General features: G+C 49.3%; 1 protein-coding gene across 2 annotated transcripts in view; it reads right to left on the bottom strand.

Moving 5' to 3' along the window:
• CHST13 (carbohydrate sulfotransferase 13) overlaps positions 1-21,735 on the bottom strand; it is a 31,187-nt gene extending 9,452 nt beyond the window's left edge. Inside the window, exons 1-2 of one of the 2 annotated variants that reach the window (XM_088528186.1) lie at positions 21,629-21,735; positions 6,893-7,000 (exon numbers count right to left, since the gene is read on the bottom strand). In XM_088528186.1, the coding sequence (XP_088384312.1) occupies positions 6,893-7,000; positions 21,629-21,722 (202 nt within the window). In that variant the 5' untranslated portion in view covers positions 21,723-21,735. The remainder of the gene's footprint in view (positions 1-6,892; positions 7,001-21,628) is intronic. The other variant, XM_088528185.1, reaches the window with a different exon arrangement.
• Between the last annotated feature and the right edge of the window lie 420 nt (positions 21,736-22,155).

The following is a 22,155-nucleotide window of genomic DNA, read 5'->3' as shown; positions in this document are numbered from 1 at the left end:
TTGCATTCTCAAAGGATGAAGCGAAGGAAGGGGAATGATGCACATTGAGGAACAGAAAATCCACTGCTTAGGAAGTAATGCTGATCAGAACAAAAAACTGAATGAGAACAGCCTGAAAGGAAACTCAGGCGTATTTTGGAGACTGCTGTGCTACTGGTGCTTTCAGGCTCCCCTTAGGAGCTTAAAAAGGCAACATACTCCCGCCCTCTTTTCCTCCCACGGCCCAGATTTTAGTACTGTTTCCATCAAAAACAAAGCTATTATCTCGCGGCTGCGTGACATCAATACCACTGTAGGATCTGGGGTTTAACTGACTTGCCAGCTCCCTTTGGAAAAGGGAATGGATTTAAAAGCTGTGAATATTTAGGTGCATTAGCTGATTATGGAGACAATCAGTCACGTGCGAGTGAGGGACAGGCTGGCTCATGCCCACAGGGCTCTGGAAGCACTAGGGAGAATTTGCAGTCCTGGCTGCAGAGCCTCTTAGTTATGGATGGTGGTTCTGTGTGACCACAACAGTAAATCCAGCGCCTGAATTTTACACTTTGGCTAGGAGGCAGGATTCAGGCACTGACAAGCTTGTTAGTCTGACATCAGCATTACCAAAAGCCTAGAAAACAGTCTAAAGGAAAGAAAACAATTAAAAGATGTGGCAGTGATTGGAAAGGGAAATCAAATGCCACATGTCATTTGCTAAATGCAGATCATACCAAGGCAACCTGAACCACCGTTTCTGTACACAGAAATATACAGTAGATCTTTACCCAGATGTTAGTAAAGCATGAGATATAACACAGGAAATATTTTTAAAACTAAAGTTTAAAACAGGAACTGTAAGGGACAGAGGCAACTGGAAAGCAAGCCGCACTAGAAAGGGGAAATATTGATCAGAAGAGAATTTCTAGTGAATATATCTCAAAGATTGGCTTTGGGATCAATACTTGAGGAATAAGCTTAACATAAAAATAGAACAGAACTGATGGCGGACATAATATTGAGAGCGATCACCATGGCAGGGGGAGACTGAAGTATCAAACAGGGAAATCAAGGCTTTGCCATGGATGGGAAAACTGCAGATGCAACAATATTAAATTAGTAGTGTCGGAATTTAGCAGTTTCTGCTACTTTGCTGCTGGAAATGGCAGGAGGTCCCAGATGCATTAGTTAAGGACTATCAGCTGCCAGTGTGACATAGTCATGAAAAAGACAAATGAAGTCCTAAAACACGTCAGGTGAAATATTTTCCATGAAAGCATAAACACCCTGTGAATACTGCTATCCAAAGCATTGGTGACCTTCCTTGGCACCCCTGGCTGTCCTGGTGTCCCGGGATGGGATGCTCAAAGTGCCAAGCTGAGGGGATGACTGGAAGCCCCACATCAGTGGGATTTTGGCCAAGACACAGTGAGGAGCTGAGGAATCCCAGCTCCTTTAGGGAGGGAGACTGAACCTGCAGGGATTTTCCAGGCTCCAGACCCCTGCTCCTATATGCTGAAGAGCAATGCCAGAGATTTGGCACTCTGGAGACCACCAGCCCAGGAGGGAGGAGAGAGGTTACGCACCCTGCAGGTACCCAAGGAGTTAATCCTGACACTGTCACTCATCCCCACACCGCTGTCTCAAACTCTTAGCTTCGCTTCCTGTTGTGTCTGCACGAAGACCTAAAATAAGAGAAAAAAAAAAAAATTCTGGTGCCTGGCTACTCAAAATGATTGGTCTGGGTGTTAATTGTAGCCTGTGACTCCCAGAGGACGTGTGCGGAAGGGCTTCATTTGTTCTGTTGGAAGACACAGTTTTTAGGGCACCTCTCTTTAAAGGGGAGGTTTTTCTCTTAGCTGATATTTCAAGTAAACTCTAAACACGATGGGGTAAGGAGGAGCTCTGGGCTTGAGCTTAGCATAAGGGGATGTGAATTGCCCACCTGGCCCTGAAGCACACACGAAAATCAACTGGGGGGCACCAGCTATATGGAGTTTCACACTCAGGAAAAAAAGGAAGCACTTCTAGCCCTACTACATTCACAGAGGAAAAAAGTGTTTACAGTAGGGAACAAATTAGAGCAGTAAGAGCCATTTTCATCAGAAGGGGAAACAACACTCAGAGCTCTACGTCTAAAGGGATCAGCCTTAAAATCCTTGCTTAAAACCGTGGAGCCAGCCACTGGAAGATCCCGAAATCAAGAGTCAGATCTCTGGGGCTGCTGATGGCCACAGCAATCGACTTCTCTAGATTTGGGCTCTTCTCTGCTGTGTGCCATGAGTGCCGAGTCAGTGCATTGTGGTCACAGTGACAGCTCAGACCTGACTGCAGAAACACAGCCCCGTTTCCCTAAGACAGGCTCTGTGCCATTAAAATACCTGCACCCAGGAGACATGGAGTGGGATCTAGTTTAAGAGAGGATATTGAGATCACATTGCTCAAAGCCAAATCCTACCTTCAGGCACTGCCTGCTGAACCTGTTCAATTTTCGATTTTAACATCCAAGAGGCAAAACCCAAAAACGACAACAACAGAAAACAAACAAACAAACAAAAACCAAAATAGAGTCTGACAACAGCAGCGATGAATCCAAACAAATACTGCAGCTCAGCTTTCTGCCTCAGTTTCATAGTGAAGGCAGGGACACATGGCCCAGTTGGCGGCTGGAGAATTTGACCCTATCAAAGGATGGGTCATGGCATGGAGACCACAAAAGCAAGGGGAGATTCCTGAGCTGTGGCCCATGGTCTGCGTGAAGAATGGGCACTGTGCACATCCAGGCCTTGCCTGGGAGAAGCAGAGCAACGGAGGTAAAAAACACACTGATTTCAAGGAAGCAAAGCTCAATCTAAGCAGCTCTGGCCCTTGCACCTCTGTTCAGACCAACGGAGAACATATTTGCTCCATTGCCACCTAAGCACAACAGCTGATTGCAGGGATGTTTCTAAAGATACATTTAAAAAGGAGGAGGATGTGGGATCCTGAGCATCAATATATCACACCAGACCTAAAAACTTAACCGTACTAAAGACACTGATCACATTTAATACAGAAGATCACCAAGTATGTGACCCTTTACTTTCTTGTGTGCTGTATTCAGTTGTGAGAAAGTGTGGAAATTCTGGCATCTACATGCTTACATACATTCAAACCTAAGGGAGTACCTCTGGGAGTTAAAAGCAAACACAAAAATCTACTTTTTATTCTAATAGGAAGGTTTCAATTTGGGAATACAAGTTTTTTGGCTTCAGTAAACGAATTTACACTCTTGCGACTAAGCATTGTTAGTGCATCTAAAAAGCTAGGAACATAGACAATACATACTTGCTGAATTAAAATGTTATAGAAGAAAGAAAAAAATCTAACAGAACCACGTGTTGATTTGCTTATATGCATCCTTTGTGAATGCAAATGCAGCCACCTCGGTGGGAAGAGCTGGAAGTGAAACAAGAGGCAGGATGTGTAACCAGTTGGGCTTCATTGATGCCTCTGCTCCTCAAACCAGCTCTGTGGCTCGCTAGCTCACCCCAAAAAACTCAAAACCACTTGAATGTCCTGTCTGCCAAGGCTGAAGATCCCCCACACAGTCACGCGTGGGGAGAGGAAGGGGAGATGGGTCTGCAGCTTTTGGCCACGTGGTAGAGGAGCAAGTGCAGCACAGGAGCCGTCCTCCAGCAAGGCTCTGCTCACATACAACACCTTGGCTTCTGTCCATCCAGAGCAGTGACAACTTGATTTACTGTGCTTAAAACATGGTAAACAAATGCACCAGCCATGGATAAGAACAACGTTCCCTAATCTGCAGGATCCCTAATCTATAGGGCAGGCCAAATGGTGTTTTGACCTTGGAAGAGAAATGTTGAAATAACTGTATTACATCTCAAACAAGCGCTTCTTTCCCAGCACAATCCCAGCCTTTACCTTTCTCAGCATGCGAGGGATCAGTGAGAGACCTGAGAGATATGAGAGACATTGCAGATTTGCCTGAAAGTCTCCAAACTTCTGCCAAGAAGCCTGCGGGAGCAGCTGTGGGTGAGTGGGTTTGGATGGGGTTCTCTCGTGTCGATAGCAGGCCACATTTCATCTAGATCTCCACGGCTGAGGTTTGTCTCCCAGAGCACTGATGAGTATCTCTGCACTTTACACTCCAGCATTAAGAGCTGGAGCCCCTTGGGCACACTTGGAAGCACCGGGCGGCCTCCGTGCCCCATTCTGGTGGGTACTTGACATCAAAGCACATACTTGGTCAGACGTTCGAGGGGGACAGAGCCTTTCAAGATGAACAGCAGCCTTGGGACAAGCAAAAGTAAGAGAAAAAGTATTGGAAAAGCCACTTTTCGACCTTTCCCCAGGCATCTCCCATGCACACCACTGATGCCCCGAGCAGTCACGTTACAGAAAAGAGGAGCTCATACCCCCAACGTGCAGTAACAACAGCCTGTCCCACCACACACAGCTCACACTATGCAGGTAACACATCCCTTGGGGATGAACGCTGGAGTTGACCTCTTTTGCTCATCCTGGGAACATGCCAGTTTGGGTTTGAGCTGGAGGAAAGATGGAGGAAAGCCGGCCTTAAAATGCAAAGCTTGGTAAATGCTTTAGTATTTACAAAACAAATTAATGTTTTTATTCCAGACCTACATCCTCCGCAGCTGTATGATTAGCAGCTTGGACATGCCAGTGTTTATTTGCTAACGGCCTACTCATTTTTGTTTCCTTGCATTGTATTTTTCGCCCCAGTTATGGTTTGTTTAGTCTGTTCTGCCTGGGGACAGACTCAGAATAGACCTATGTGGAAGCGGACAACATATTCCCATTTGATGCATCCCCACGTAGCGCGGGCATGGGCAGATCCACCACGCTCTGCCTTCAATATCCATCCTGGTGATGAGCACGATGGCAATATATAACTCTGCAGGCCAGGTCTCGATAAAGCTGTCTGCTTCTGCACGTCTCTCCACTGGGGTAGAGGCAGCAAAGCAGTAGTTGTCCATCACAGACATCTGTGTCCGCTCGCTCTCTCGGGAATGATGCTCCATTCCCTGCTACACTCCAGGGGTGCCCCCACCATTCGGAGTGGCACCCACAGCAGCATCCAGATGAACAGAAGGGCCTTCCACTCACTCCACAGCGTTTTCTGGAGCATCGGGCTTCATAACGAAGCCAAGGGGCAGGAGGCCTCTGAATGGCACAGCCAGGGACGGGTGATGTAGCCTCCAAAAGAACCGTGCAGGGTACCCAACCCCCGACCTGGCAGCTGTCTGCATCAGGATCCAAGCAGATCCCAATCCTCTACGCCTCTCCCTGGAGAGCCAAACCCAGGGTGACAAACCCAGGTGCCATCCTTGTTGTGGCTGGTAACACCGCAGCCTCCTACATAACGCGACGCTGGGTGTCCCGGAGCCTGAGCCACTTCCTACCACCTTCCCCCACGGCAGGAGAGCGCGATGAGGTGCCAGCCAGCCTGGGCACAACCCGGGCACAACCCGCACACAACAGCCCTTGGACACAGAGCTCCCCAGCATGAGCCAGGGAACGTGCAGCTCTGGAGCGAGTCCCTGGCACGGGAGCGGTGCTGGCATCTCTCTAACCTTGGATGCCCTCGGGAAGAATAAAGGTACCAGCGTCCTCCTCCAGCAGGAAATCAGGGCTTCATCCGCATCTCTGCCAGTGTCTCCCTCCAGGAGGAGCCTGGACAAGTCATTTATTCCATCAGGTGCCCCAGTGGAGGTGTCCTTCACCCCACAGCGCTGCTGCTACAGGCTTGTGTAAGGCACTTCCATAGGTGCATCCACAGGGATGGGATTGTTGGGAAAACATGCATCCGTTTGCTTTGTGGCCAAGCTCACCTAAAAGGCTGCAACAGGTTATTGGGAGTTTTGGGATCAGGTGCTGCAAAATCCCCTCGTTTAGAGGGCTTGCTGAACTTGGCAAATATAGAATCATGTCCAGAAACATCCCAGTAACAGCAGTGTAAGGCTCGGGCCTCCTAGGACTGCTTCCTCACCAAAGGGGAAGAGATGCAAATGCTCCAGTCGGTGGCTCATGTGTTCCTGATTTAAAGCTGTTTCGTTCAGCAAAAATTAAACGAACCGAGTGACTTGAACTTGGCTGGATCAGACAGAACCAAGTCTCATCAGTGCAGGGATGCCTGAAAGCTTAGCTCAGGTTTTTTCCACTGCTACATGCTTTCTACCATCCTGTAGCCCTTTGCAAATGGCCAGACCAAGGAATTAACTGACTCCCCTCCCCTCACCTCTTGGCACACAGAAATTGTGAGAGGGCTGAAGAGAGATGTGCTATGAGGAGGTTACCCACAAAGGTAAGGGGAAAACCGCAAACAAAAGCAGCTTGGAGGAAGACACCTCCGAGGCAAACGTACACGGGGCAAGACAGAACATGTACACAAGACTTACCCAAGGAAGGACTCGCACACAAAACGAAACATTTCTGCAGTGGAAGACAAGCCTCCTCTCTCATCAGCTCACACAGAGGAGCCCACACATGTTTCTATATGGGAGAAGGTGGTTTTGCAGCACCAGGGTCACCTAAAAGTGATTCTTCAGCCACCCTCCTAAAGAACCATTTCAGGACAAGATGAGACAAGGGAGTAGGGCAGTGGTGATGGCAGTGCAAAGATCCACCTTCTTCCTTTTCTCCAGGATCTGGCTAGGACATGCACCACCTCTCTGGTGCTGATGGAGGGCCCCTACCTGCCTCTATCCCTCTATCCTCCTCCCAGAACTTCCCTTTTCCTCAGATTACTCTTTTTTTTTTTTTTTTTTTGATAAGCCTCTTAAGGCCAACCCCAGGAAGTCAGATGAAGGGTGATGGTGCTCCCCAAATGCCAGCACCCCATCCTTATCAACCATTTTCAACGGGCATCTCTGCTGATGAAGCCTCCCAGTGCCTCCTTCCCAGACATGTTCATCAGAAGAGTTACTATGGGCAGTGATTTCTGAGGTGAATCCTCCAGCCTCTGAGAAAGCCTTGGGAGCTGCCTGGTTGTACAAAGCTCCTAGAAAAGAGGAAAAGGAGTGTTTTTCAAGCCCCAGCACAATGCAATCAGGTGTGTAGCTGGAAAGGGGCACCAGGAGAGCCTTGTTCTCACAGTCTGATAACGTAGCTAAGCATCTCCCAAGCAGCAACCACCACCTTGCAGCTTCTCCACAACCAAGGGCTTGAGTGGCACAACTGGATGGTAATGACAGCCAGGCACTAATGACAGTGGCCTGCTATCCAAGAAACACACTGTAATGAGGGGCTGATGAGTCGCTTGAGATTACGTGGGTTAATTTGACAGATGGCACCGTGTTCAACAGCAAAAAGCATTTGTTCTTCCAGGGATGCTCCCTGCTGGATGGATGGCAGCAGTCCATGGACAACCCAGGGAGGGGGGACAGGATACATCCAGGAAATGTTACTTCCAGGCGTGAATGAATGTCCTAAGTGATGCAGTATGGAAAGGGGTTGAGGGGAAGCGGCATCCGCAGGAGCGAGCGCACGTCCTGCTGCCATTCCAGCCCACGGGGCCTGCCGGAAGCAGCAGCGGGTCTGGTGAACACCCGGGTGTGCAAATGCAAGGCCACAGGGTACAGAAGTGGGCCCAGAACCACAGGCACATCTGCTCCCCCTGCACGGCCGATCCCTGAGATCCGCACAGTCACGGCTGCCTGGGACCTTGGGATCTTTGGCTGCAACGTGGTGCCTCTGGCATGTTATGGAGAGAGGCGGAGCGGCCACAGAGCCACATCATCTACCTGTCGGATGTGGGTGTATTTACCCAGAAAGTGCAAATTACTCCCAGCACACAGAAATCTGGGGGCAAAAGGCACATGGACAACCCGAGAGCCTGGAGCACATTAAATGTGTGCAATTTCCAGCCTGCTGGGGAAAGGCAGCCTGACGCACCCTTGGCATGAGCTTTCAGAAGGTGCAATGCTCCTTTCTCATAAGCTGTCGCCCTGCCCGTGAACATTTCCATGCTGGATGTCTGAAGACAGATACCATAAAACTCCAAATGACAGATAGAGGCCATTCAGCCTCCAGTGCTAAGTGTCACCAGCACTAAGAGCCACCAGACTTCAGGTTTCTCCATCCAGAGCTGGTTCAACACAAGCAATCGACTTTCACAAGAAAGTCTCAGCCCAGCCTTGCTGGTGCTGTGGCAACTTTTGTGAAGGAGGGAATGCCACCTTGCCAAGAAATGACAGCAGACGCCTTCGGACCGGCTGTCGAGACAGACACAGCAGCACAGGACATGACCTGCTGATGACTCCTTGTCCCAGGACACATAAACCCTTGCCCCAGTGACAAGGATGTCCAGTTGCCAGGGTGGAACTGGAATGAAAGGAAGCAATCAGAGGAGAAATAAAGATCCTGTCCCAGGAAAGCAAACAGGGAGTCTTGCAATGCTTTGTAACAGCACTGAAAGCAAGATTCACACCCAAACAGGGCATTCTGACAGCCTGCTGGAGTTGCAGTTAACACAGAGATGTAAATTAAACCTATGTCATGCTTCCCTCCTCCATGGAAGGTGTTCAGAAGGTCCGTCTGCAATGAGCACTTCCTTCATCCCGACCCTTGGGATCTGCTGGATAGTCCATTTGATCCAGGCCATGGCTGAGCTAGATAAATTAGTGCTCTGACACAGCCTGCGTGCCAGGATCTGGGCTTCCCATTCAGCACTGCATAAGGCATGTGATGGGAGCGGGGGGCACGGGACTAATATTCAGTTACGTGGATTTTTCCCCGAATCACTAGAAAAAGAAAGTTCTCTGCCAAAAGAGCTCCAAAAACACAAGAAACATTGCTGAGTATAATCTCCAGTGTCCAGTTCTATTATGCCTTTTACAGATTTCACAGTAACTAAAAGGAAAGGTGCATTTTTCACCATCTTAGGCCTGCAAGTACTTCCAGTCAGTGCAAAAGTAACTGGACCCTGTGTGCAAACCCTCACTGGGGCCCTTCCGAGAGGCAATTCCCAGCAGGCTGTTGTAGCACTCGGTGTGTGCATTCCGCTCATCGTGCCTGCACGACAAACGCAGCACATCACAGAACTTCATATTTGCAGCCAGCAGTTAGCACTAGAGCTGAGACACTATTTAGCATTAATGGGTGTGCAGCCAACTCCTTCCACACGCTATACAAAATCACTCAGATTCTAGCCATGAAGACGGCTAAGAGATTTAAGAGGACATCATTAAATGTATTTATTTTTAAGCTGTTTCAAAAAGAACATTAAGCTCCTGACATGAGATTGGGTTTGAACCTTCTTGCACTAGTTTAGATTTGTACTGCCTCCTTACCCTTCATGTGTCATACATGTTGTGCAGGAGAAGATTATTTTCTTCCTGGCTTTATTACTTTTTTTTTTTCCCCTCTGTTTTCCCTAACGGAAGACTGCCCAGAATCAACTCCCAAAAGATCCAGTCTGCCCAGGCTTTAGCCAGATGACTCAATTTAAGGAGTGCTCCCCATACCCAAGTAAGTCATTGCAGGGACTATAAATGGTTGGTTGCAGAAGTGACTGTGATTTACAGAGAGCCAGTTGTTGGAGATGCTTTACAACCACTAAAAACTACAGCATGCTCGGGGTCCTGGGAGATAAACTCAGCTTTGCCAACAAGAATAAGCTGTACAGGAAAGTTCCTTAATTTTTATAAAGCGTCATTAAAGCAGATGGCACCTCTTGCACTGTCATGGTGTTAGTAGCTGTACCCAGACATTTGGGTTTGGCACAGCTGGCCCATGGCTATGTGGCTGTCTCCTTCCTGGAGATGGGGAAGGCTCAGAGTTCATTTTCCAAGAAAAGGTTTTTTTTGTCCCAGTTTAGCCAATCTGAGTCAAAGATCAGACAGGGCAATGCTAATCAAGTGCCATAAGCCATAAGCTTAGCTCACAGCAGACCATGCAGAGAGGGAAAGAAAGAATCCAGCTGCCTCAAGCACTGTGCCAAATGTCACAGCATCACCAACGGGGCCCAGAGCAGTGTCTGGTTTGGACAAAGTGTTCAATGGTTCTTTCTAAACCCGTGCATGCCCTCAGTAAGTCTCCACTTAGTACCAGGCTGAGGCAGTGTCAGAGAGATTTAATATATCAAAGGCAATTGAGGCAAGGGGATGTATTCCACTAGGGCAATGTGCCTAGTTCTCTGCTGTGACAAGGAACACGATCTAAATCTTCATAGGAAACAGAAAATTAACAATAACCTGGAAAAACATGGCCTCTATGAGCAAATAAAATATCTATGCATAAGCATCATCGAACCCTACATTTTCAAATGGTTAATTCCTCCCACAAGCCAAACTAGAAGCTTTCCAAGAACAATTTTTCTTCCCCATTATGCCTGTCATTCGCTTGGCCCCAACTGCTTGCTTGCATGCACGATGCAAGCCTGAACTGCCAGCATTTCCATTCCCTCTCAATAAACTCCCTTTACAGCCCACTGCTCAGCAGGAATTGCAGCAGAAGGGCTTGAGCTGGCAGTGCCAAGGCAGAGATCCCTGCCTGCATGCACTGGGGCTGATTGGCAAATCATGAGGCTACAGTCCTGCACGTCACCAGAGACCTTCCTCTCCCTGAATGCCCACATTCTTGGTGGCTGTGGCCATTCCCTGTGTGCTCCCATCACCCGGTCAGACATAGGGAAGCCGTAGCTGCATTAAAGCTCCTGGGTTCAGACAGCTGCACGGATTTGCTAAGGCGCAAACCCATGTGCAATGGATCATGCACCAGCCTGTTGCCTTCTGCTCAGCTGCTGAGGCCAAGGCGGTCCAAGGTGCTGGGAGGCCAGGCTGGACTTGCACAAAGCCCGTTTGCAGTCAGGTCTAGTTCAGGCAGATGCTGTTTGTGTCCTCTGCACACAAGCTACCTACACATATACAAGGGAAAATTAAGCCCCCCTAAAGTTGCATGGCTCAAGCGCTTGCCTGCTGAATGCATTCGAGTCATCTCGTCAGGCTGTGCATCTGGAACTCATGAAAACCTCAGAAAGCAGACTTGGAAACAAGGCACATTCATCAAACCCTTCTCAACACGCCACCTTGTCCACAGCCACTCCCTCCTTGGCTTTGCTTCACTGCTCTTGCTCCTCTTCTCTCCGTGGAAGGAGCTGAGAGTGTCTCCAATCAGGGCCTTTCTAAATGAGAACAGTCTTAACCTGTGAAATTCACTGCCACATGATACTGAGCAAAAGGCCTTTACAAAAGCGTTGAAAAGATGCACGAACGTGCAAAGCAGGACTGCTGAGAGTAATGGGGTGGGAATCTAGGGCAGGAGCTAATTATGGCCTGCTGGAGGCTAAGAAGAAGTGTCTCCAGTGCATAACTGTTCATCGTAGAGCTCCTTGTCCTGGTTTCTACTGCATTTAGTAGTGGGCATCGCCTGAGGCCACCGCAGGGCCCTGGCTTCCCATGCTGATACACGCTACAAACCTTTCCAGCACCACCTCAGCACTAAGACATAATAGATACAGCACCACTGGCAGCAACTTGTGCGAGTGGTTTTGGGATTTAATGCCATGGTACCAGCCTAGTGCTGAGGATGTCTGGTAGTAGCAGGTACTCTGAAGACTCCCCTTTCCTTTCACGGCACCACAGCAAGGTCTAGTAGGCACCTCAGGAAGAAGGGAAACAAAATTCCATCAGAGCCAAGTCAGCCTTGTTTCCATCTCACAGAGCCAGTGTCTGCCAATCCTATTAAACTAAAGGGAGATGAACTTCTTTGATATTTCCAGGAGTAATTTTGGGAAAGACCCAAGTGCGAATATGGTATCACTGCTCCTGAGCCATAGGAATGGCCCTGCTCTGCAGATGTTTGCAGGACTGAACTCTCAGTCTTCCCGTGCCACCAGGAAATATGACTATGCAGATATGCTCCTTATGGTCAGACAAGAGGATGAGGAAAGAGTAGAATATTTAGAAGGCATCACTCAAGAACAGGGGAGGGGAATTGCAGAGAAGCTTCTGACCCCCAATTAGCTTGTGCTAATTTCCCAGGCCCTTGAAGGAAGCAGTCTTGGACAGGGGAGCCAGTCACAGAGATACCCACAGCCAGCTGCTCCATACAAACATCACCTTTGAACCTCATGTCAACATTACCCTTCTTCCTGCGAGGTCAATAATTCATCACACAAAGCTGCTAAGCAACATCTGGCCAGAGAGCAGGGTGGGATCATGTTTCATGATAGCGGCGAGGCTGCATATCTGCAGTTAGCAGCACTCTTCGAGGGACTGAGAGACAGTGGAGGGAGTGTCTGCAAGGGAATGCCATAAATCTAAATCCCTCTGCTGCACCCTTTCCTCATACCCAGGAGAAGGGCTGGGCAAACAGCCAGGAGATGGAGACCTATTAACCATTCAAGAACAGAACAAGCCTTGACCACTGCTGTGACAAGAGGCCAGGACTTGTGCCTCTGTGTCCCCCCACACCACTGAGGTGATGTGGGATGGGAAGGGACCCATGGGTCATGAAATGCCCCATGCATTGCTGTGCAGATCCAAAACGGTCAATTGAATATCTCCTCCATACAAACCTACCACAGGTACAATTGAAAACACCTGATAATCTGCTGTGCCCAAGCTAGGCGCTTGTTACTCTGTGACCTGAGCTACTGGGAAGATGCTACCTCCAAAAGAGACTTCTCAGTGATAAAGGTGCTTCAAATCCGTCTGAGAACCTGGAGAAAGTTTGGAGTGAGTCTTTGAAAGTGCAGCCCAATCCTGAAAAAAGCTGGATCCTCCTCAGCACTGGGTGTTTCCTCTGCACAGCAGATCTCAGCAGCAGTTTGTTTACAAGGCTGTGCAACAAACTTATCCAAGCACAAGAGAATGTGGGGCAGGCAATGCAGATGCAGAAGCAGCAAAGCCACGTGCCACCCCACCACGAGGGCCCAGTGACAACAGTAAGGTGGAACAGACTTCACAGGGCAGCGCGTGCAACTGGGATGGCAAAAGGATGTAGACAGGGAACATACACACACTCACGCTCTTGAAACCAAGCCCTAGAACATTTTAAATACAAATGAGTGGCTTTCATCTCAGCACAGAGTTACGAGAGGATGTGGGTAATGCGGCCATGCTTTCCTGTACAGTTAAACGGTGATAAATTACTCCCACTATCTATCTCAGCTGTGCCTGTAGCTGCTGAACCCGAATGTGTCAGAGCTGCAGCAGTAATAACCCGCAGGGAAATCCTGCCCTCTTCTCCCAGGAAATATCAATTCCCATCGTTTTTGGACATTTCCATCAGTCTATGTGCCTGGAAATGTACAGCTGTTTTATCTAATCAAAGATTATCCAAGTATTAAGATCTGTGGGGCACTATGGAGAAAACAAGAATTTCCAGGCCAGCCAGAGTGCCAGGCTGCAGGAATTCCGCACCAGCTAAGGGCATGGACACCTCCATACCCCGAAGTTAAAGAAGATGCCTGCTAACTCCTCAGGAGTTCAGCTAAATGTGCTCATTGGAATCACAGCAAGCAAGAGAGAAGCGGATTTGCACCAGCTGAACAGATTTTGAATTCCTTCCCCTCAGTGAGGAAGACCTGCTCTACCTAGAAACAAGATTCCAACCCCTGCAGATCCTTGTCTCCAAAAGGTCTGAGATGGAAAGAGATATAAGGCAGTGATCTTTAGCGAGTATATCCACCCCAGTCATTGCAGGAGGTGGGTAAGAGCTGCTGCAAAGAGCCTGGGAAAAAATAAACCTATTTTATAGCCAATGTTCAAAAGAAATCTGGGGAGAGAGCTCCGCTTCACTCACACTAGGCTGCCTGTGGACAAGTCAGTCTGAAGACGCCCCAGACTCCCAGGTCTTGCTGGGCTGTGTGGGTCAGGCATAAAGGCACCAGTTGCAAGATGCAGATCTCCGAGGGAGCTGCTGCGGTCCCAGATAACCTTCAGCACAACCTTTCACCATCTTTTCATACCGAAAGGCCATGTTTTTAGGCAGCTGCCCAGGACTAGCCACAGTGATGCCCGGAGCTGACACTGAGACGTGTGCCAAATGCAGAGGAGCGTGTGTGCACCAGCGAGCGTGGGGTGTTTGTTTTTTGCAATCACTGTCCCGTCTGATGGTCCAGGGCAATGTTGGGCTCTTCCAGATCTGGCCCAACAAGAAGTGAGCAGAAATATTCAGGTTGTTAAATGGTGGGGTGACAGAAAAGGGTTTTATCTATTGTAGGTCTGTCTGTCCGCGAAGTCTGTCCCTGGTTTGCTGTCCTGTGCACAGAGGGAGACTCCAGCCCGGTGCTCTCCAGTGCTTCTCCAACCCATGCAGCAGTGGCAGACGAGAGGAACCGAGTTGCCTTCTGCGGGGTCTGCAGCTGTCCCCTGCCTGGCACGTGCGAGTGCAGCCTGTTTGCTGACCAGCTGCCTTTCTGCGTTCGCAGAGAACATGAGGTTTGAGGAAGTGCTGCGCATCAAGGAACACCGGGCATTGCTTCTGCACAAGGTGCAAAGCACCCAAAGCTACTTCTCACACTGCATCCTGTGGCTCCACTTCACCTGAACACACTGCATGCTTCCCCCAAAGCATCAGGCTCTCCTTCCAGCACTGTAAGTGCAACATTAGCTTTGCTCCCTTGCTCCTTGAAACCACAAGAGAAGCAAAACTAAACCACGTGTTCCTGAGCTACCTCTTATGCTGGCAAATCTGTGCAGAACATGCAGAAAGAGGAATTTATCTGAGCAGTGGCCACCCGGCTCCTAAGAACACAGAGCAACCCTTTCTTCCCACCTCTGCCCACGCTGGACTTGAACTTAGATTGTGATTTTGGCTTCCCAGTGAGGGCCGCATGCCCACGCTTGGGAAAAAGAGAACAGAATGTGCCAAGGCAGGCTGCAGAGGGGCTGCAGGGGAGATAGTTCAATCCTTGCTTATCAGAGCTCTGCAGATGATTGCTGTGCTGAAATTACAGTGGGAGCAAATCTGCACAGAGACAAAACTAGGCAAGCCACAGCAAACCTCTAGAGCCAGCAGCAAGGCAAAGAGCCCAGTATCTTGTGCTGGAGACCTGCATCGTGGAAGGGGGACACCAGCTCAGGGTGCTGGGTGCACTTAGCAGTATCTTCTTCAAGCCAGCCCTGCTAAATTGATTTTACTATCATGGACAGTTGTACCTGAAGAAGGAAAAATTAAAAGAATTGTGTGAAACAGAGGACAATCACAACGGGCTTGTAAGTGAACATAAGCCATGCCCAAAGGCACCGATCCAGACAGGAGACAGGCAAAGGGCATCCTGATTTACAGCAGTGCAAACTCGACAGGTTCATGTGCAGGACAGACTGCTCTGAACTGGACGGCAGAGGCTGGGCAAACTGGTTCAGCTCTCCACAGGGATCAGGCTTCCCCTTCCTCTATGAATGCCCAACTCAGCATAGCTCCACGTGCACCAGTTCTCAGCAGTGCAAACCCCATGGTGATGTGCACACTGGGCCTTTCAGGCTACCAGAGCTGCTCTGTGGGATGCTCCCTCCCTCTTTGACTGCTAATGGTCTTTAAATACCTTCTAACAAGAAAAAGTTTCAGGCATTTGCCCAGCTGCATCTTTGGTGCAAAAAGTCAAAGCCTCGATTGAAACAGTTTAGCCCCACAGAGCTATTTGGGGAGTTAAGCTCTTCTTTAGGTTCTCAACTCCAAGTGGGAATAGTGGGAGTTAAGCACCTAATGACTTGGTAGCTTCATGGCTTCTGATTGAAAGTCTTGGGAAAGAGCTGTGTTTGTCCAGGGATGAAGACGGTTTGTGATGCTCTTCGTTCAGACACCGACAGGAGGCAGCAACCAAGGAAAAAAATCCAGCACATAATAATAAAATAATAATAAAAAAACATGGAAGCTGGCTCTGTGGAAAGTGCAAACTGTTCGGGTGCAAAACGTTGTTTCCTTTGCTTTCTTAATAAAAATAACAGCTTCCCTGTTCCAGTATTTTTCCACCAAATGGGTTTCCTCAGTTTGCAGCTATCTCTGCTCAGAGACCAGTGGATGACAAACACACCAAACACTGGAATGTGTTTGCTAGGCTCACCATTTCCCTCCTGCCCAGGACTGGCTGCAGGCAAGGCAAGAGCGAGAGGGGCAGACCCTCAACCAGGGGAAAGGACCAGGCTGCACCACAGGTCTGTCCCGCTTCTCCTGCTGCTGCTGTCTTACATCATGCGGAAAGGATGTCAAATCCCTTTTGCCATGGCTAGTTAAAATACATTGATTGAGGAAAGGAAAGATGAATGGTATAAATCCCTTCAGATTTCACTTGGACCTTGGGTGTCCACAGACAGCATGATTCTAGCCTTGTCCCTAGATATTTCCCATTTAGAGTTACCCTCTTAAATTCCTGAAGTTGGAGTGCAAAGCCCGGGCCCAGCATGCTTCCAAGAAAACCAGCCATGCTGCAATGCCAGCAGGATGCAGCACCAGCAAAGGATCCACCACGATCCACGTGGCAGAAGGGCCGAGATGGCTCCATCCTGCAGGCACAGAGTTAACTCCTGGGCACACTGAGCCCTGCTCCTTCCCCGCTCCCAAACCTCTCAGAGGTTCACAGCACAAGCCAAGAAGGACTAAAACACATTCCTCAAGGAAGGCCTGGCCCTCGGGAGTGGATGGGCTTCACTACTGCCCACATTTCAGCACTGGATCTCTGGGCACAGAGGGGATCTCTGGGCACTGGGTCACGGCTGCAGCATTTCGTTAAGCGTGGCAGCTCGAGGGCTTTCCAGCCCGCATTGCCCAATGGCTCTGCGGACAAACACGCCTGTACTTTGAGCGCTGCCCTCGTGTGCTGCCTCCTGCACGGGCTGCGACCGCCTCTTGGGTTTCACACTGCGGAGAAGGGCAACCGGAGCCAGACGAAATCACCCCGTGACAAAAGCAAACGAAACAAAACGAAACCAAACCCCAAGACGACCTTAGAGGGCCTCTTTGATTTCACATCTTTGGCCGTGCTCGGTTTGCTGGAGCACAGGCAGCTCGGACTCCATTAGCTGGAAAGCCCAAGACGTGTCAGCCAGCTGCAAACATGACCCTGTCTCAGAACTGCTGGCAGGGCCACGCTTGGTCCCCAGGGGTGTCCCGTGCATGGGAAGGGCGACTCGTGTGACACGGAACCTCCCCGTGGCTTCGGGGATCGCTCGCTCTCCTGCAGGCAGCCCTTGGACAGGAGGGCTCAACACGCGGCGCCTGCAACGTCGTCACGCTGCTGCTCTCCTGCTCGCTCACGGAAGCTGTTGGGCAACACTTCATATGGGGAAAGGATTCCCTCCTCCGGGACAAGAGGGGAAATCCCGCTGAGTCAGGGGGAACCTGCTGCTGACGTTGGTGGTGCCTGAATTTCAGCCTGGAAATACCACAAAAAACTGTGGAGGAACTTGTGATCTAAAACAGTCTCTTTCCTCCATCCAAGGAAACCCCTAGTGAGAAAAGTTTCAGACAGTTACTAATATCTGTGTACATAAGTAGCTCCACTCAGATGACCTGTATGTGTGTTGTGGGTTCAGGGACTAGTGCTCTGCGGGACCTCAGTCAAATCACTTATAAACTCCGTGCCCTGGACCTTTAGGGACGCTGTGCAAGCGGAGTGTGATAATTTGCAAAACCAACCAGTGATTTGGGGTGTTCAGAAAACTTCTACAGCCAGTTTTGTAAGGATCAGCAGGGCCCAATCTCAGAAGAGATCAGTGGGTCTGATAAATAAATATATATACATATTATATATATATATATATTATAATCTTAAATAAATATATATGTGATATATATATATTATAATCTTAAATAAATAAATAAATAAATAAAATAATCTTAAATAAATAATAAATAAATAAGATCTTAAATAAATAAATATATATTTTAAGGCACCTTAAGCAGATGACTGAGAAAAACAACATAACAGAAATCCAAGAGGCACCTCGGAAAAACCCGTCTGGGCTGATGTAACTGAAGCTGTACAGCCAGGTTGCTTCTGGATGGGGGTGATCCCTGGGCTGTTAGCTCTGTATCAGGTGGAGGCGAGAAGCCTCAAATCTCCACACATCCCAATGCTCCTGAACTTGGAGTTTTTTCATGTCCCTGGTCCGTACAGCGTTATCGTGTGAGCATGGCCGTGTGGGCACCACCTGCGAGTTCCTCTGGCCCACGCGCTTCAACACGGGTTTGCCGGGCGGTTGTGACTGTGATGTTCAGCTGGAGGACGTCAGCCACCAGGCTGAGCTCCTTCCCTGGGAGCACAAGAGCCTCTCCAGCTGCTGAGAGCTTTGGGTGGGCAACAGAAACCATCCCAATGCTGGCAGGGTGAGACGGCAACAGGCTCTCCCGCATCCACCATGGCACATTGGAAAGTCATGCCAGAACGATGAGGCACAGTTTTCTACTTGTGATACCTGCTGCATACTGGCAGTGTGGTGTCTTACACGCCATCCTCCTCCTGTAACCCCCGTTCCTCATCCCTCAAGCTGGAGCAGCAGTATCTCTGCTCCGGGAAGCGCCGAAGGGGCCTTTGCTCTGTCTGAGATCAAACTGGCTGATGTGGGAGAGGTTCAGGGCAGAGAGAGGGGCTTTGCTGCCTTCCTCATCTGCAAATCTCTCTGATTCCTTCTCTAAAGGCTGGAGCAGTATCACAACCCTGACGATAACACTGTTATGATCCAACTTCTGGTATCTGTTGTTGAGCTGGATTGAAGGCAGGACACATCTAACCTGCAAAACCCCCTCCAAGTCCAATGTCAGTCAGAGCCGTGAAATGCGAAAAACTATGTAAAAAGCTTCCTACAGCATGCAGTCATCTTTCATTAAGAAATACAGTCTTTCCAGATGGTAGAACTCTTTATTAACCGCCTAGCAGACTGCAAGTTCATGTACATGTTCCTCTGACCCCTGCTAGCAGCCTGAAAAATGCCAGCTCTCTGGAGGTCTGTACAACCACCCAGTCTCCCCCAAAACACCCACTAAACGGTGGCCCCACAGCACGTTCAGGTGAGGTTGGCAGACCTTGTGGATGAGGAGAAATAGAGGATCTTACTGTCTTCCACTCACCTCATCCTCACCTCCTTCAGACGTTCTCCCTTCTCTGCTAGCATAGTCACCCTCAATTCTCTTAGCGCTGCTAAAATCTGTATAGTTACCCTGAGAGCAGCAACAACCAAATCTTTCATGTAGACAAGAGCCAGCAGCCTCCAGCATTTGCTGTTGTGCCAGCCTAGACGTACTACAGAAGGAGACAGATGAAACAATGCTCAGAGATCCCCACTGCTCATTCCCACCTTCTCTATATGGAAAATGTACGGCGTGCAAAAGCCAGAACAACCACTACTACCAACACCCAGTCCCCAGAAGAGGCAGTGTGGAAAAAATCAGCTCAGAAGATGCACGACTGATGCTGAGGCCAGGATCTCCTTGGTTGTGGCTGACACCAGGGCAACTCATACCCAGAGGGAAGACGTAACTACAGAGAGGTCCTAAGGTTGGACAAGGAGCTGAGCCCCCAAGTGCAGATGCACGTACGGGTGGTCCAGGGAATGAAGAAGAAGGGGAAAAAGGATCCGACTGTTGTATAGGGAACTTGTAGCAATGCTGCTTTTTCTAGCATTTTTTTTCATTAGTGTATAGAAACCAAATGGCACCAGACAAGCAGAACTCCAAATAACCTCAAGGCAACCATCACTTTAAAGGTGACACTTCTGTCTGCAAATTGTTTGCCTATTATTTCAGCCAGTAACTTCTAAAATTCAAGTAATTGGTCTCCGTTTGCTTTCCTTTGAGCTAAAAGAAAAAGAAGCAGTTTATAGCTTCCTTCTTTTCTATATTGGAAAATGATCTCTGCTGTTCTGCTGTTGTGAGTATTTCACTGAGCTAAAGGGGAAAATAAAACACTGCAAATAAAAAAAGAAATACTATGGGAAAGAAAGGGCATAAATATGGAAGCTGGGTACTGGGAAGCAACCGGATTTTAGGCAGCATGGATACCACTTTAATCCACCTCTTTTGTCCACCATAGGGAGCAAAGCTATGGTTGGTGTTCATCATTCTCGCCAATGGGCTTTCACTGGGAGCAGGAGAAAACGCTAGTTTAGAGCAGGATCTATGCTCCAGATCTACGACCACCTACAGAACCTTCCAAAAGGGACACTGGTCCCATGTTGAGGGAATAGATTTGCAGACTGCTGCCCGTTTTGCCTTTCCAATCAGCCTGTGGCCAGCACCTCTCACAGGAGAGCTGCAGATGTGAACCCCTCTCCAGCCGTGGGGAGCTGCCGCCACCGTTACCGTCACCTGGTTTGTCCTGACCTGACGGGAACTCCACGTGGGCCCTGGCCACAGAATTCAACACAAGCGAGCTCAGAAATGCCGGCTGACTCAGACGCATAGAAGTCTTCTTTTAAAAACCAAGAAGCCCTGAAATGAGCTGGATTTTCCAGGCAAACGCTGAAGAGTAAACCCAATGTAAAACGCAGTCCCCTCTCTGTTAGAAGCCACAGATATTCAAACGAATTCAGTACTTTTTACTGAATATTCCCAACATTAAAATAAGTTGGCATACACTATTTCTGTGAAAAAAACAAGGTCTTAAAGAATAAAATTCTGATTGCAGTCTTCTGGGATTACTGAATATACTTGATAAACTTCATATGCTATTCCAGCAATAACAAATTCTCACGCAAACCTAATGCCTTTTCAGTCTTAGATTATTCAGACAACAAGTTAAGCCCTTTTTAGTTTTAGAGGAAAAAAAACATTACAGTGATGGCTCAGTCCCCATAGAAAAGAAAATTGCATTTCATTTAGTCCATGCTGATAAAATTTGACTAACATTTCAGTCAAATCAGTTTTTTGAATTTTAAGGTCTAACTTTAAAGGCCCCATTGATGGATTGCTGCTGTAATCAGACCCCATTAGTACATTGTTAAAACTACAGGAATTACTCAATAGCATCTCTTAGGAAATCGGGGCGAATTCACAAAGAAGAGCAGAAATAAGACAAGAAACTAAATAACGCTTCCAGTACAGAACAGTTTATATTTTAGTACTGTTATTACTGAATTGTTCCCAGTGTGGAAAATATTTCTAAGAGCAGACACTAAAGAGGTCCCTTGAGCAATTCAGCCAGATTCCCCAGGACTTTTAGTGACTGCGGGTGTGAAATGGGCACTTCTTCTCTCTTAGCAACTCTTCTCTCTTTCCCAGCCACAGAGGACTTCACTGAAGTCCTGTGGCCAGTTTTACAGAGTTTCATGCCTTGATTTTGCTGAGCACAAGGGCACTCCTGAAAGAGACAGGTAAGCCAAAGGAAGTTTGCTCTAAAATCAAGCACGGATTTCACTGCAAAACAGCCGCAGCGTTAAGGTGGCCTCATGGCACTTCACACCCCATCACAAAAGCGAAGTTAAGAGGTCTCGGCTAAAGAACAGGAAACCTCACAGCAAATTCGCCGGCTCGCCTTAACTTAAACTTCCAGCGGGTCGGCGCTGCCGGGGAGCTCGGCCCCTCGCGGTGGCACCGAAGGGACCTGGGTGACTCGCACTAATAAGGGAGCGATCCTGGAGCCGAGACACCGACCCGCTTCGCCACGCTGCCCCCAGGATCCGTCCCACGGCGCGGTGAGGAGGGACATCCCGAGAGCCGAGCAAGTTGCGCCGGGGACCGCGTAACCCACCTGGGTGGAGGCTGCTCTGGAAGTAGAAGACGAGCAGGAGGAAGGAGCCGAGGCCGGCGGCCAGCGCCAGCCGCGGCGTCCTGCCCCGCCGCATCCTCGGCCGCGGCTCCGCGGCGCAGCGCGCCCGCGGACAGGGCCCGCCGAGCGGCTGCGGCTGCCGCCCGCCCGGGGCCGCCCCGCTCCGCCCCGCGGCCCCGCTCCGCCCCGGGAAGCGAGAGCCGGGGCCGCCGGGGGCCGCTCCGCTCCTCTCCGCTCCTCTCCGCGCCCCGCGGCTCCCTCCGCGCCGCCCCGCTCCGCTCCGCGCCCCGCGGCTCCCTCCGCGCCGCCCCGGCGTGCACGGGCCTGTCGCGAGGCCAAGGAGCGCCAGGAAGAGCGGCGGGAGCAGCCCCGGGGCTGGGGGGAAGAGCGTCCCTGGAAAAACAAAACCAAAAAATACATAAAAATGTATATGTGGATATATATCCCTGTAAAAACTTGTGTGATGGGTTTAACATTCCTCGCAGGGAAGAAAGAGTTACTGATGAGCT

Source organism: Tinamus guttatus, unplaced genomic scaffold (genome assembly GCF_059628265.1).
Source record: "Tinamus guttatus ecotype Peru unplaced genomic scaffold, ASM5962826v1 Tinamus_guttatus_pri_ptg000307l, whole genome shotgun sequence".
NCBI lineage: Eukaryota > Metazoa > Chordata > Aves > Tinamiformes > Tinamidae > Tinamus > Tinamus guttatus.
This window is presented reverse-complemented; position numbering and strand designations above follow the sequence as displayed.